Source organism: Malus sylvestris, chromosome 7 (assembly GCF_916048215.2).
Source record: "Malus sylvestris chromosome 7, drMalSylv7.2, whole genome shotgun sequence".
Classification (NCBI taxonomy): Eukaryota; Viridiplantae; Streptophyta; class Magnoliopsida; order Rosales; family Rosaceae; genus Malus; species Malus sylvestris.
The window spans coordinates 21,188,360-21,204,138 of NC_062266.1; the positions used below are offsets into that span (position 1 = coordinate 21,188,360).

The 15,779-nt window shown below is 38.4% G+C and overlaps 1 protein-coding gene, 1 long non-coding RNA gene and 1 pseudogene across 2 annotated transcripts; 2 read left to right on the plus strand and 1 right to left on the minus strand.

Moving 5' to 3' along the window:
* Positions 1-2,152: 2,152 nt before the first annotated feature.
* LOC126627670 (uncharacterized) lies at positions 2,153-5,527 on the plus strand. Its single transcript, XM_050297181.1, has 2 exons — positions 2,153-4,534; positions 4,719-5,527. Exons 1-2 carry the CDS (start codon positions 2,632-2,634, stop codon positions 4,865-4,867), a joined length of 2,052 nt encoding a protein of 683 aa, XP_050153138.1. The 5' UTR covers positions 2,153-2,631; the 3' UTR covers positions 4,868-5,527.
* A 259-nt stretch (positions 5,528-5,786) lies between these two features.
* LOC126627668 (protein SUPPRESSOR OF PHYA-105 1-like) lies at positions 5,787-11,223 on the minus strand (annotated as a pseudogene).
* Positions 11,224-11,778: 555 nt separating this feature from the next.
* On the plus strand, positions 11,779-14,268 carry LOC126627730 (uncharacterized). Its single transcript, XR_007625120.1, has 4 exons — positions 11,779-12,000; positions 13,423-13,481; positions 13,814-13,905; positions 14,051-14,268. It is a non-coding gene; the product is annotated as an uncharacterized LOC126627730 (long non-coding RNA).
* Positions 14,269-15,779: the final 1,511 nt, after the last annotated feature.

Below are 15,779 nucleotides of genomic sequence, written 5' to 3' on the forward strand. Positions count from 1 at the left end.
AGATCCATAGGGTCTCGTAGGAGAGAAAGAAATCAATTTGAAGCAAAAAAGGGATTGGGTTTGAGGGACGATGGAGATCGGCGAAGCCGTTTCTGGTTTGGTGATTAAAGAAGATGGCAGATGGAGTCGTTTCTGGTTCGAGGGATGATGGAGATCGGTGAAGACATTTCTGGTTCGAGGGTTTTATTGGACTTTAGAAAGTTTCATTAAAGATGCACTGTACCTCCGCGTGCTTTGAAAAAAATTTAGTTTTCAAAGCAGCATTTAGCTGCTTCAGCTTTTCTGATGATTTCAGCTGTTAATCACAACAGCTTCCAAAAAAAGGGAACTTTAACGAAAAGCTCCCAATACTGTTCACTTTAACGAAAAACCACATTTTTACACTAAAAAGTCAATCCTGGTACTATTCACTTTACCCTTTATTTTGTCCTTATCGTTAAAACTCAAAGTTTTCAAACCCTTTTCATTAGTTTTCCTCCAAAATAATCCTTTTTTTTTAGTTTACCAAACACCTTCAACATAAAAACTTTAAAAATAAGCAATTTTTTTTAAGCACCTCAATGCCAAACCAGAGCTTAATACTACGGTTTAGTGATATTTCACCTTACTTGCAAGTGAGAGGCTTTAGGTTCAATTTTTGCCAAAGGCAAATTTGAACCAAATTAAAACCAAATTATTATGGCTAGCCCATTTTGAGGCTCAGCCCACTCCTCCATCCTTTAGTGTAAGATAATATTGTATGTATTAAAAAAGGTACGAAAAACTACCTGACCTTTATGGGGTGATTCCAAATCAGTCTCAACCTTTTAGAGCATTCCAAATAACTACCTAACATTTTAAAAATTAGACATCTATTTGGTCACCGGGGACTTTACCAACATTAAATGATGATGATACTAGAATTACACGATGAGGTGGACAAATACTAAAATTGGTTGGCTTTTTAGCCAAAATAGTCCATGAGATTGACATAACTCAACATTTTAGTTCTTGACAATGAAAATCGATAGAAGTAGTCCCTGAGTTTGTCCACCGAAAATCATTTTAGACCTTATGTGAAAAGTTTGTCAATATCCTCGTTAACTAGAGAAGTTCGCTAGACAAAATACCCTTAAAAGGGGGTCACGTAGTCGTTCACGTGACAATTTAACATGCATATTGACAAATTTTTCATGAAAATACCAAAACGATTTACGGTGGACAAACTCAATGACTACTTCTATCGATTTTCATTTCCAGAGACCAAATTGGCTTTCATTAATTGTCATCTTAAGATCTAATCCCTTAAATTGACCCATTTTAGCCAAGTTAAATTGTAAATTAGCTAAAATGCATCGATTTGGAAATTCAAAGATCCATAAATGACTTGAGAGTTAAAACATGCTTTAATATTTGTCCATATCATTGGTAAACGCTAGTGAACCTAACTGATTCCATTTATATAAGTAGTTATTTGTTGTTAAAAAAAAGTAGTTATTTGAAATGTTTTAAAAGGTTAGATCAAGTGGCGAATTTGAACTACATTATTGCTAGCCGTTGTGAGGCTATACCCACCTCCAGTGGCGGAGCCACATGGAGACCAAGATGGGCACGCCTAAAGTATTAGTTTATATACTTTATCTGTTGGTTTGGTAACTAAAGAATGTGCGGCTTGGTGGTTGAAGGGGTTTTTGTGTTCCTGCATGTCAGGGGTTCGAAACTTGCTGGTGAACCTGCTCCAAGTTCTCTATCAGCAATTCTTTTTTGGTTAGTTGATACGAAACAAGGTTAAATTATGTTGAAGAAAAATCTCATAATAATAGTATTGAGCTATGATTTTAAATTTAAATTGTGGTTTGAAATTAATGTTAACTTTGTTCTTGTTGTATTTAAAGGCCCCTCCTAGTCTAAATTCTGGCTCCGCCACTGCCCATCTCCTCCCTATTAGTTGTTGAAACCAACCCTTATTTTATTTTATTTTATTTCAAAAGGAATTCAGTTAGAACGGTTAACAGACTTCCTAAATTGAGAAAAAAGGAGACATCGAAGCTGGCGGGAACACTTGGAAGGACAACCGCGCACAAACAAAACTAGTGTCATCAACCAACACAATGTTGGTTAGTATTCCCAAAATTCATCACTTTCTAACCAAATCCAATATTTTCCTGGAAAATCCCTTTGTTTTCTTACTGCTTTGCTTTGCTCGATTCAAGTTTTCGCTCTGGGGTACTATTTTTTAACCCCTTTTTTGAGGTTTTAACTATATTCCACGTGCTTTGTACGCTTTTAACTACAAGCCGGATTTGTCTGGAGGAACAACTCAAGTTGGGATGTACCCGGCTTTCGATTCGATTGGTTGCTGAGAAAACCTATATGGGTATGTTTGATTCTGCTGTTTCATCGAGAAGATTTGGCAGAAACCCTCATCGTCTTCGACATCCTTATTCGCAGTTTCGTTCTTGAAGGAGCCACATTTTTTGGGTTGCTTGCGCTGCAAGAAAATACATTTGCATGCCTGGGGGTTCACATTTTCCTTTTCATTATTGCTTCCCTGGTTAGTCACTCAGAACCTCATTGTCATTGTTTTCGTTCTCTTCTTTCCGTGTTAACAAATTTGGTTCCATTTGAAGATCTTCGCGGTCGAGTCCTGAAATGGAACAATTCCGAAGGATTGGGGAGGATGTAGGCAGCTTAAAGGCTTTAATGGTGTTCCAAGACAACATCCAAATCAATCAGCGGCAGTGCTTTTTGCTGCTCGATATCTTCAGCTCAGCATATGAATCAATAGCGGAGGAGATGAGACATAATCTTCGGTTTGATGAGAAGCACATGAAATGGAGGGTTCTCGAGCAGCCTCTGAGAGAGCTCCACAGGATATTCAAAGATGCAGAAGCCTACATTCGACAATGCTTGGATACCAAGGATTGGTGGGCTAAGGCCATCACACTCTATCAGAATTCCGATTGCGTCGAGTTTCACATCCATAACCTACTTGCCTGCGTGCCAATCGTCATCGAAGCAATCGACATTGCTGGAGAAATATCGGGGTTGGATCAGGATGAAATACAGAGGAAGAAAACCATGTTCGCAGACAAGTACAAACAAGACTACAGAGATTGGAAACTTTTCAAGTGGAGATTTGGGAAGCAGTATTTGATTACTCAAGACTTCTGCAATAGGTTTGAATCAGCAGGAAATGAAGATAGATGGACTCTTCTGCATAAAATCAGCGAAAAGAAACTTTCAGGTTCAACAAAGTATGGGAAACGACTCATAGATCTTTTCAAAAGCGCAGACGGATCAGAGTCACAGAATTTGAAAGGGAAGCTCTTACCTAGTTCAGTTCTGGTGGGATCTAAGGACTACCAGGTGAGGCGGCGCCTTGGGGCTGGAAGTCAGTATAAGGAGATCGTATGGTTGGGTGAAACCTTTGCCTCAAGACATTTCTTTGGGGAAATTGAACCCTTGTTGCCGGAGATTTCTTTGTTGTTATCACTTTCCCACCCAAACATAGTGCTCTTCCCTTGTGGCTTTACGGATGAAGAAAAGAAAGAGTGTTTTCTCATAATGGAACTGATGAGTAGAGACCTCTGCAGCTACATCAAAGCGATCTGTGGCCCCCGAAAACGTCTACCATTTTCTCTTCCTGTTGCTATTGATCTGATGCTTCAAATTGCAAGAGGAATGGAATATCTCCACTCAAAAAAAATCTACCACGGAGATTTGGATCCTTCTAACGTACTTGTTAAAGCAAGAGGCATCTCCACAGAAGGTTACTTGCAAGCCAAGGTTTCAGGTTTTGGTTTAGCTTCTGTCAATACCTCCAACCACAAAAACCCTTCAAATCAGAATGGAAGCCTGTCTTTCATCTGGTATGCGCCTGAAGTTCTGGAAGAGCAAGAACAAGGAAAAAGTACAGAGAAAAAGTACGCAGAAAAGTCCGATGTGTATAGCTTTGGAATGGTTTGCTTTGAACTCCTGACAGGGAAAGTCCCTTTTGAGGATAGTCATCTTCAAGGGGACAAGATGAGCCGAAACATAAGGGCCGGGGAGAGGCCGCTGTTTCCGTTCTATTCTCTGAGATATGTGACCAACCTCACAAAGAAATGCTGGCATAGTGACCCCAATCAACGGCCAAGTTTCTCATCCATTTGTAGGATTCTTCGCTACATTAAACGGTTCCTTGCGATGAATCCTGATTACAACAGCCAGCTAGACCCGCCTGTTCCTATGGTAGATTACTGTGAGATTGAGTCTGGGCTTCTGAGAAAGATTCCTTCCTGGGGGAGTTCTGAACCATCACCAATATCACAAATCCCATTCCAAATGTTCGTTTATAGGATCGCAGAGAGAGAAAGAACGTCTTCAAGCCTGAAGGATACTTCAGAATCCGGAAGTGACGGAGCTTCAATCTGTGGCGATGAAATTGTGGTCCCTGCAGATGATCCGTTCTCAACAACACCTGAAAGGAAGAGTTTATCTTCGCCTGATAGTGTGAAAAAGAAACTTCCATTCTTGAAGAAATCGTCGGATGTGAAATCCAACAGACTACCAGGTTGCCGTAATCATACAACTCATTTATGCCCCATTATTTTTTATACACAAATGTATACTTTAAAACTTGTTGGAGTAGTGCAATTTTCAGACATTGTTTTAATAAGATGCTGTATCAATCAGAAAACAGGATTAATTCTTTTACGCAACTGTGCACTGATGCAATCATTCTTTCGGTTACACAGGAACACCAAGAGGACGGTCCAGACCTCCACAGATGACCCCTTGCCGCAGTGTTAGTCTGAGATTGGGTTCAGAAAGCCAGCTGATGGCAATGAGTCCAAGAATACGGAGAACTAAATCCGGACATGCCTCAGATTCTGAGCTCTCCTAGAGTCATACATTGTATCAACATATTATCGAATCTTCCATCTAACTTTCAGTCTGTGGATTGCTCAGACGAACATCAGAGAAGCACGGTTCAAGATAGGAACAGTTTAGCTTGCTCCGAGAAGTAAATTAGGTTCAAGAACACAGTTTAAAAAGTTTCAAAGACAAAAATGTCTGTTGACAGACTCAAATGTACATAAAAAAACTCTATACCAGGAGAGAGACAGAGGACGAAGAAATTGTTTAAAGTCCCGAAAGTGGGGGGCAAGAGTTGCAAGAGCATTGTGATTTCATGTCAGTCTGAACAAGAATTACCATGAATGGGCAGAAACGCGGAGATCCTTTTGCAGTATCTTTACAAACAGTCGGCTACAAACTTACAAGTTGGAGTCATATAGAGCTTACCTTTTGTACATAACATATAAAAATGTGGCAAAACCTTTCGATCATGATAGCTTGAAGGTTTGCACTGTAGAGGAACGATCTATGCAAGGCACTGTCGAGCATAATGCAGGCGAGACTTCAACAGCGATGATCTCTGACAAGATATTACCACTTAGCAAGACAAAAGACAATCGGAAATCATTTCGGCCAGGGGCAAAAGAAGAGTTTGTATATATCTTTGCAAGGCATTCAGAAGTGGCACAACTTTTACCAAGCCATGTAAATAATGAACTAAATTTACATTTTATGTTTTTCTTCTGCATAAATAGTTCCTGCAATGCTTGGATAAATTGTAAAGATTTAGAATTTTTACCATAAGCATCAGGATCAGCGACATCGGTAAACACATACCGCAGAGGTTCAGACACATAAATTGTACAGTACCAAGAAGAAATTACAATAAATTAAACCGTAACTTCTCTAAAATCACAGGAAGACTGCACGCCTCACCCGCATAGATGTACAGTTCTAAAGAGAAATCGCGGTAAATCCCATAAGTTTCTATTAAAATTTAGAGTTCCAAGCATATAGACTGATATCTGTACAATTAATAATTTCTTGATAACGCCTCCAGGGAATGCCCGGGAGTAAATCGGAGGAACCTTTTAGTTAATATACAGTGATCTTCACTCACTCACTCACTCACTCACAACCTCCAGTTTTGGAGGCAGATCAGCTCAAACATCGCTGTTGCACCGGTGATTACATGAATGTCTGTTTTCCATTCTGCTCTGGCATTAATGAAAAATACAAAAATGTCGGTATCAGCAAGTAGATCATTTTCTTCATGAAGTTCACTTGTCGCCATCAGCCAGTTAATTGATAACTTTTATTACAGTCCTACACGCATCCAGGAAGCGAAGGGTTGGCTCCGTTAAATTCCTGTTCACAGTGTAATCTTCAACAGACAGTTTCTGCTTCCAGTTCACATTTTGATTCTAACAAGACGTACAAATAAAAGAATTTTGGGGACAACTCAGATTCTTTAGATAATTGAGGGAGAGAACTTTCAATCACACCATCTGCAATAATTTCAAAGTTCCACTTGAGTTGGCAGCAACAACTATGTTAGACTTTCTTCTCCAACAGACACTCGAGACAAACAGCCCGCTGTAATCACCAACCTCACTTCCAGAAACAGGGTCGATTGATCCAAATTTGTGTGAAGTGATGGGCATCGGTAGACTTCTGTAATAAATATAAACCTGAATAGGGAAAAGCACATAGAGTGGAACGATTATAATTAGTTAAAATCTGAGCAAGCGTTATAACGTGTCTCATTTATCAGGGATTATTCACTTAGGAGCATATCTTTATGAAAAAAAAATCCTACATTACGCAGACCCTTCACCATCACAAGCTCATTCTAATACAACATGACATGTTAAAGGGTATGGCTAGAGGATGCTTCAAACACCAGCCCATTATTGCAAAATATTAATTCATATCCGGAGGACAAAACTTGAAGAAAAACAAATTTATACCTCGTTTGTTTCTGATCCACATGCTATGTATCCATCCGAAACAGACAAACCCACGAAATTCTGAAAAGCCAAGATGTGACGAGTTAGAACTATAGATAAATGATTTACAAAATATGAAAAATGCTGAGAAAGTCGTATCTCCAGAGTAATTAGCCAACCTTCTCATTAGTATGACCACTAAATGTTAAGCTGCAGGCATTGGGAGACAACCCAGTTGAGATAGATTGGTTTAGATCCCAAAGCTTCAGAGTGTTGTCTGTAGATGCAGAAACAAGGGTTTGCGCATCTACAAATTTTACATAGCTAACAGATTTTCCATGACCAGGTAAGGTGCACCAAGGGATTCTAGTATTTCGAAGATCATAGCCATAAATTTTATAATCAGCGGATCCAAAAACCACAAGATTGGAAGAGTAAGCAGAGAACTGAACACAACAAACATTAGCAGCGTTCCAGATTGTGTCTGTTGAATTTTTCTGCACAAATAGATGGAAACTTTCAGAAAGATAATATAGGTAATGAAGATGAAAATATCTTGTATGCTACGGCAATTATATGCGAGCATACCCCATTAGTGCTCCATAGTTTCACTGTACAGTCATCACTTCCACTAGTGAACTTCTTTGGGTCAGCTTGAGAGAAGTCGACACACCAAGCCCTCCCTTGGTGCTCTACATACTGAGAAAATCCTTGACCAGTAGTTGCATCCCACATCTGAATGAAGTCAAATGAATGCGGCATTTTTTATTCATAAAGAAAACAGGATGGTGACTTAAAAGATCACACAGGCAAGCACAATTCGATTTTTGTCTGAGTTTACTTTATGCACAATTGGGTAGAAAAAAATTATTGTAAAAAACACACACCTGTACGACTCCATCATAATCCGATGATGCCAGATGGTTCTTAAAATAGTTGTTCCAGCAAATGCAGCTTAGCTTAGATTCGTTTGGCATTTCAACTACAGGATAATGGATATCCAAAGAATTGTCTGCAAGCGCGTCAAAATCAAAGATCTTGATTTTCTTTGATACTCCAGCCGTAGCAATGTACTCCTCATCACGGTCAAAACTCAAACAGCAAATCACATTGCTAGAGTTTAGAAGATCTTGATTTCTTAATGTCCCACATACTTCAAACTTGCTACAGCGAGAAAACTTGCCTAAACCATCAGAAAAGGCTCCAAGCCGATCACCTGATTTCTCGTTGGTGCTTGAATCCTGACTATCATTTCCCACATGACGCCAACTGCCTCAATTGTTTAACAACTCCTTATTAGAGCGTGCTGCAGGTGCAGTTGCCGTTAGCCCCATCTGGGATCTTGTGGAAGCGTAAGCATCCCCTAACTGGTTGATATTCTTCATCAATTGCATCTCAATCATGTTTGACGCTGAACCCTGTTCTCTGTCGCTATGGAATTCCTTGCGTGACAAGGAAACATATGAGGATATCCCTGATAAGTGCCTCCTCCCACACTTGTTTATAACTTCTTCTAGGCCTCCTAAATCTTCAACTAACTTAGAGGCATGACCTTGCTTCTTGTCTTTTAATGAGCTGAGAAAACTAAGTAATGGCTCTGATTCCGCATCAAAATTATCAGCAGATTTTGAGAAATCATCAGAAGAAGCCGATTCTTGGTTTCCACCTATCAGTTTAGACTGCAGGATCTCTCTGCAGCACACCAGAAAATAAGAACTTCAGAATTTGGCCAATTAAACATAAATAAGGGATAATACCTTCAGGTCAACATGCACTATATGGTTAATATTGCAAATTGCAATGCTACCAAAGCCTCGATTTTTCGTACTTACGACTTTTAATAGAAATAGCAGAAGGCAGTAAATTAGAGAACCGCAGATGATGGTACCTAGTTGTTGGACGAGATAAAGGTTCAGGATGGAGAAGCCAAAAGCAAAAGCCAGCTCCCGATGGATTTTGAGAAAGAAACTTTGGTGGCAGAATCCGATCGTGCAAATCCCACATCACTGCAGAAAGCACCTCCCATGAGTTACAGCGACACAACAACTGTCATAAACAGGCTAAACAAGTCAAATGTATAGACTTTCCACTCCAACCCGGAGGACAGAACATCTGAAGTCAAAAGCAAAAAATAAACAGTTAAAAAAAAAGAACTTGTAGAAACAGTGGAAAATGTATTCTCACCTCAAAAAGAAGGACCCCAAGGGAATATACATTTGATGAAAGTGTGCAACCTCTCTTATTGAACTCCTCCGGACTGGTATACCACTTCTCTTCCAACTGAACAATTACAGAAGTTGATCCTTGCTGTGCTGCAACCAATTTGTTTAGGTAGCATGAGTTCATTTGAAACTGGAGTTCACCAAACCCAAATTCTTTTGGACAAGCTGTGAAATATTCATCCTCGTTACCTTCACTCATTTTTATTTGTTTTCCACCTAAAATACGTTCAGCATGTGCATCCTGCTCGAATTTCCTTTTGTTAATCAAATCTCGGTTCACAATACTTATTGGTTCTTCGATGGCTGATGCACCTGTGTATTTAATATTATTTGATGGAAACAAAATGAAGCACGATGGTCGTAAGTCTTGCAAGGCAACACCCTGAGAGTGTTCAAAATCAACCAACTCCACGATCTGCCTAAATATGAGCAGGCTTTCAGCTATATCTACTTTGTGACTCCCGGGTTTAAGCCACTCCCTCAAGCTGATCCCGTAACTGATAGATTTTGTGCCAGACTGCTTTTGCACATGTGAAGAAAGGCGATCATTGTTGACATTTGCTTTCAACTCTGCATCACTAGCTACCTCAGAACCATAACGGAGTTTTCTATTATTCTGGCCTACAACCTCACTACCAAAGCCACCGTAAGGTTCTGGAAATTTACTGATTGTTTTTCCCTTTGACATTTCCCTTACAAGTAACTGAGAATTGCTATTAGTACACTGGGTCTTCAGTTGCTTCTTGGCAATACTAAGCATATTGTTTGACATAATCTTCCTGTCCTCGGCCCTTAAATATGCAGACAGTTTATCTGGCTCCTGCTCAGAGTGATCGCTTGACAGTGGCTTCAGACTCCGTACGTGAGGAGGCATTTCTCTAAGCTCACCTCTTACTCTCAACAAATTCTGATCATTTCCCTGTGATGTAGACTCACCACGAAAATTCTTACTTCTGAAACCTCGTGCTACTGCCGGATCTGTACCTTGCCAACATTCTTGACTAGAACTAAGCAAAGCTGAGTCTTGTTTTCTATAATGTTTCAAATTTAATTCTTCTACCAGATGTGCCGTGCCATTTGCAGGCCACGGGGGTTTAAACCCAGATGAAGAAGTTACACACCTACTCAAATCCTTTCCCTCCAGTGTGGACACCACCAGCAACTCCAACAGATTTTGACCCTCCAGTTTGTGAAAAGGATCAACATCCTTTGGCTTGAGCTTTTCATTCCTTACTGCTACACCATTTGCAGTCTTGCTATCGGCGAAACTCTCAACACCATCCATTTTCACTCCATTCAATGGTTATAGAAAATTTTGGCCTACTCATGTTGAAAAGAAAAAGAATGAATCACTGATTAGGAACATGGCTGGATGGATTCATAACTAATTAAATCTAAGGGCATCAAATTAAGCATCAATGCAACAATAACTTCTGGTTTCAAAAACTCATCTTTTACATAAGAACATAAACCACATCTGTAATTACCTAAATTAGGAAAAAGTAATACAACAACTAATTCTAGAAAAACAAAGATACCATCTTGGCAACCCCAAAAAGAGAGCATAAATCACAGAAAACCCAAACTTATAATCTCATGAAACAACAGAAAAATATGGGTGAAATCAAGTTTGCAACAGTATAACACGGGTCATTCACAAAAACACATGCATCATCAAAGTAGCAACATAGAATCTAAAAAAGTTAACCAAATTTGAAACTAACTTACAAAAAATTAATCAAAACCCATTGATCTTAGTCAGATTTCAAACCGAAAAAGGGAAGGCATTACCATTGAATCAAGCTCCAGACAATGCACCAATGCCACCACCATGCCCCCCAGCAAGCTCAGAACAGAGACGCATAAGAAACTTCTCTCAAATAATTTAAAAAAAAAAAAGTTTATTTCTTCTAAAAACCACCAAAACTGGAAAATTTATATAAAACTCTAATCTAAAATCTTTTGCCCAACAGGACCTTGATTAAATTTTCTCAAGTTGATTAGAATTTTGATTACTTTCTAGTTAATGTGGTTATTATAACAATTATATTTTTGTGTATTTTCCACTTGAATTTGGAGTTTATGGTACCTTATGTTTTGCTTGTTTTGAATTTCAGAGGGGTTTTTGCAAATTGCAGTCTGTGGCCAGAAAAGGTACAACCACGACAATTCTCTCTCTCCCCAAAATTTGTGAACGAGACTGATTAGCTAAGTAAGTTGTTTTCTGTGGAGATGTGAACACAGAAGTGATATGACGAGATTTTTTGTGCTCACATATAAACAACCGTGGCACTAATTACTGAGTGCTGCAAGTTAGGTTTTTTCCTCCTTTCCCAAATTAGGTATAACCGTCCAAGCATTTGAGAATTTGTTTTTATATCAATGTGGGATGAGATATTCAAAATTGGAACCCTTCATTGATAAAGACGAGGTAGAGTGTAAGTCGTCAAAGCAATGTCTTTATTTAGTTTAGTGTTGATAGCACAACATTTAGAGATATAGGCGTATCACAAGTAATGATGAATGAGATAGGATTTCAACAATTTTATCAGAAAGGAGAGCAATGTAGTACACCAATGTGGGATAAGATATTCAAAATTAGGACCTGTCAACATTAAGAACAAGGTAGTGTAAGTCGTCAAAGCAATCTATCTTTATTCAGTTTAGTGTTGACAACACAACACAGGGGGCGTTTGTTTGGCCTCACTAAGTGGGATTGGACTAGACTAGACTAGACTAAGTATTAGTGTAGTCCCATGTTTGGTAGGTAGAGGGACTGAGTTTAATGGGATAAAACCGGACTCGCTCAGACAAACTCCTTCGCTAATTGTTCTTAGCGAGAACCCCTAAATTTCATGGTACTACTAAGCCCGTCCAGCGAGAGAGAAATTCGTCGCTCGTCGTGCAAGAGAAGACGTCCTACTCCTTCACCCTCGTCCTACTCGCCCCCCTTTGCGTCCTGCACACCCTCCTCTACAACCTGCTCGCCCTCCTCTGCTCCTCGTCAGGTAAATTTCGAATCTGACGATTTTCTTTTGATGATCATGAAAGACCTCGTTGAACGACTTTGATTTTGTCTGGTAAATTATTACTGGGTTATGAACAACTTCGTTGTTTTGGTTCGAAAACTTTTCAGTAATTGATCTGAGCAGTTGAAAATAAATTAGGGTTTTGATTTTTAGGTTCAAATTGATATTAAAATTTGGGGTTTTCAAATTTCAACTTTTCTGTGTTCTCACTATTGTTTCTTCATATGATTGACACCTCCTGATTTCTAATATTTTTGTCATAAAGTGAATTTGATGTAAATTTCATCTGCTAGTTCTCAGAGCTTTTACTGGAGTGGATTTGAGATATATATGAATTTCATCTAATATTTGTTCTGCCATCGTTGAATTTCATCTAATAATTTATTTGTATGTAGTCTATGATTGTATGTGTCTGTATGTATGTATGTATGTACTCTGTGTGCGTGGGTGTGTCCTTCCATATGGGTATGCTGATTTTGGGTGTGTGTGTGTGTGTCGATGTATGCTGATTTTGGGTGCGTGTATAATCAGTGTGTGCGTGTGTAATCTTTGTGTGTGTTGATGTATGCAAATTGTGTGTGTGTGTGTGTGTGTGTGTGTGTGTTGATGTATGCAAGTTATGTGTGTGTGCTGTAAAGGTCGACCCACCGCAGGTCATCATGTTGTTTCTCCAAATAAAGTGGGACACAGAACCTCTTTTTCCCCTTTCTACCTTCTTCTCCCTGTGACGATGGTAAATAATGATTAGAGCCTACATCTTTTCCCATCTTTTTTATTTCTCTCCTTTATTTCTTTGTGTTGATTTGACTGTGAAGTTTGAAAGAAATGCCAGTTGGTCAAGAACCTTGGGTGGGGATTTCGACCTCATCAATTGTGGGGTGTGTGTGTGTCGATGTATGTTGATTTTGGGTGCGTGTATAATCTCTGTGTGTGTTGATGTACGCAAGTTGTGTGTGTGTGTGTGTGTTGATGTACGCAAGTTGTGTGTGTCAATTGGTGGTATAATGCGATTTAGTTAAGGTTTACGTGTTAGAGTTTGTCAATTGATGGATTAATGGTTAATATTAGTTAAGATTCCGTAATTAAACTCTTCTGTTTTGAGGCACCAGTTGCATACTATGTGTGTAATGCAGCGTTGCCTGTATGCTTCAGTGCTCTGCCTATTTGGGTTGTTCTTCACATTAGAACACTACTGTTTTGCAGGTCAATGTGTGAATTTATGAAAGTAAAACCAAACATGTTTACCAACCTCTTTTCAGGTCATTTGCTTGAATTATGGATATGGAACATGTTAGATAGTGAAGTCAATGGCTTATGAACTTGGTATCTTTGCATAAATGTGGCAACCTCTGTTCTGATTGTGTGTTTAATCTCCCTATATCATTGTCTAAATGTTTCCAGTGATAAAAAAATGGAGGAAAGAAGCATTCTTTTCAGAGTTGGGCAAAACATCTTCGAAGGTTACTTACTTTTTCCTTTATTAGTTCCTTGCATTCTCCCACAACATTTTTACCATCTTGATGTTCCTTACTGGTGGAAGGAATGGTTGTAGACATTCTAGTTTCTTATTTTCAAAGATTTGAACAATCATATATTACCATTGCTCCAAAATTTGTTTGGAGGATCGATATCAGATGTAGAAGGTCTTTTTCTGAAAGATAGTTATCTTCCTACCACCTGGTTCCATAATATTGTTGGTAGTGCCAAATTGCCAACGTATATCTTCTTAATTATTTTTTTTGTGAGTTTTATATGTGAGGATGATTTAACATGCAAGCTCATACGTCTAAAGGTGCAGTGGATGGTAAATGGCCAGCCTGGGCTCTCTTAAGAGATAATTACATTCTCACAAATCCCAAATTGAAAGACTGGAATATGATGCCAGTAAGGATCTTTAATCACATCTTGTTAAGTGTTTCACCTATCAAAGACACTCGCGTGCTCTCACTTAAACACGTGCGCGCATACACAATGCACTTCTAGTTGCTATTATGTATTCTGGTGACACATTGTTGTAATTTGCATACAGGACACCGTTGTGGAAGATGACATTGGAAGGGTGGCTGGATATAGTTACGATGACGATTGATGTTGTGGAACTGCACAAATGGCTATGTGCTGATTATTTCCTAGGCATACTTTTTGTAAACATGACATGTTATCCTTGTTGCTACTGCACAGGAGGAATTTTGTTTTCGATTTCCATTAATGTTATAAATGAGTGCTCTATGATACAATTAGCGAAAATATCCTGTTTTTCTTGCTCATTATGTCCAAAATTTTCTTTTACCTTCATAAGATTTTGGAGAAGCAGCTCGCAGAAACAATGAATTTATACCTGCAGTTTGCGAGCGAAGCGGAATGTGTATTCGTGTAGATTACAATAATGTACAACAAAACACCGGATTTCTTTTTCTTTTTTTTTTTGGGAAAGAAACACCGGATTTCTTAGCATTCAAAAGGCGTAACCTGTAATCCGAAGGAAACTACATTTTATCCTACAACCGAAAGGACGGTGCAAAATTTAAGGAACTGAGACAAAATTTATTTTTCCATATATTCATTTTGATATTTTAAAAAAATAAATTAAAATATAATAATAATAATAATTTATTGTTAGTCCAGCTTCTTAGTTCGACACTACACCAAACGCTTCACTAAGTTAGTTCAGCTTAGTCTAGTCTAAGTCAGTCCAGCTTAGTCCCTGAAGTTAGTCCAGTCCAAGACAGTCCGGTGCAACAAACGCACCCTTAAAGGTATAGGTGTACCACAAATAAGGATGAATGAGATTTCAACAACATATAGAAAAAGAGAGCAATGTAATACACCAATGTGGGATGAGGTATTCAAAACTGGAATATTTCAACACTAAGAACAAGGTAGAGTGTAAGTCATAAAAAAAGTCTACCTTTATTTAGTTTAGTGTTGACAGCACAACACTAAGAGGGCATAGCATAAGTAAGGATAAATGAGTTAAGAATTCAGCAGCATATAGGAAATGAGAGCAATGTAGTAAACCAATGTGGGATGAGGTATTCAAAATTGGAACCTTTCAACACTACGAACAAGGTAAAGTGTAAGTCATCAAAACAATATGTTTTTATTTAGTTTAGTGTTAACAGCAAAACACTAGATATAGACATAGCACAAGTAATGATGAATGAGATAAGAATTCGATAGTATATAGGAAAGGAAAGCAATGTAGTACCAATGTGGGTCGAGGTATTCAAAATTGAAACCTTTCGATACTAAGAATGAGATATAGTGTAAGTCTGTCTTTACTAGTTTAGTGTTGATAACACCACACTTAGAGATATAGGTATAGCACAAGTAAGGATGAACGAGATAGGAATTCAACATAGAGCAATGTAGTACACTGAGATATAGAGTAAGTCTGTCTTTACTAGTTTAGTGTTGATAGCACCACACTTAGAGATATAGGTATAGCACAAGGGTGAACGAGATAGGAATTCGACATAGAGCATTGTATTACACTATTGTTGTAGCTCAAACGACATGCTTTCCTACTACACTACAGTATCGTACTTTTTATACAGGAATCAATACGACTAAATATTTTTATGTATCATGAAAAATAAATATCATTTGATGAAAAGCAATTAGTTTTATAACGTTACTGAAAACAGTGTCAGGAAATGTGAGTAAGTACTATGTATAGTACATTTTCTAACGTACGCCTTATAGATGAAGCCAATTTGCATAGTGTGAGGGGTTTATTTGCATTATCATAAGATTTA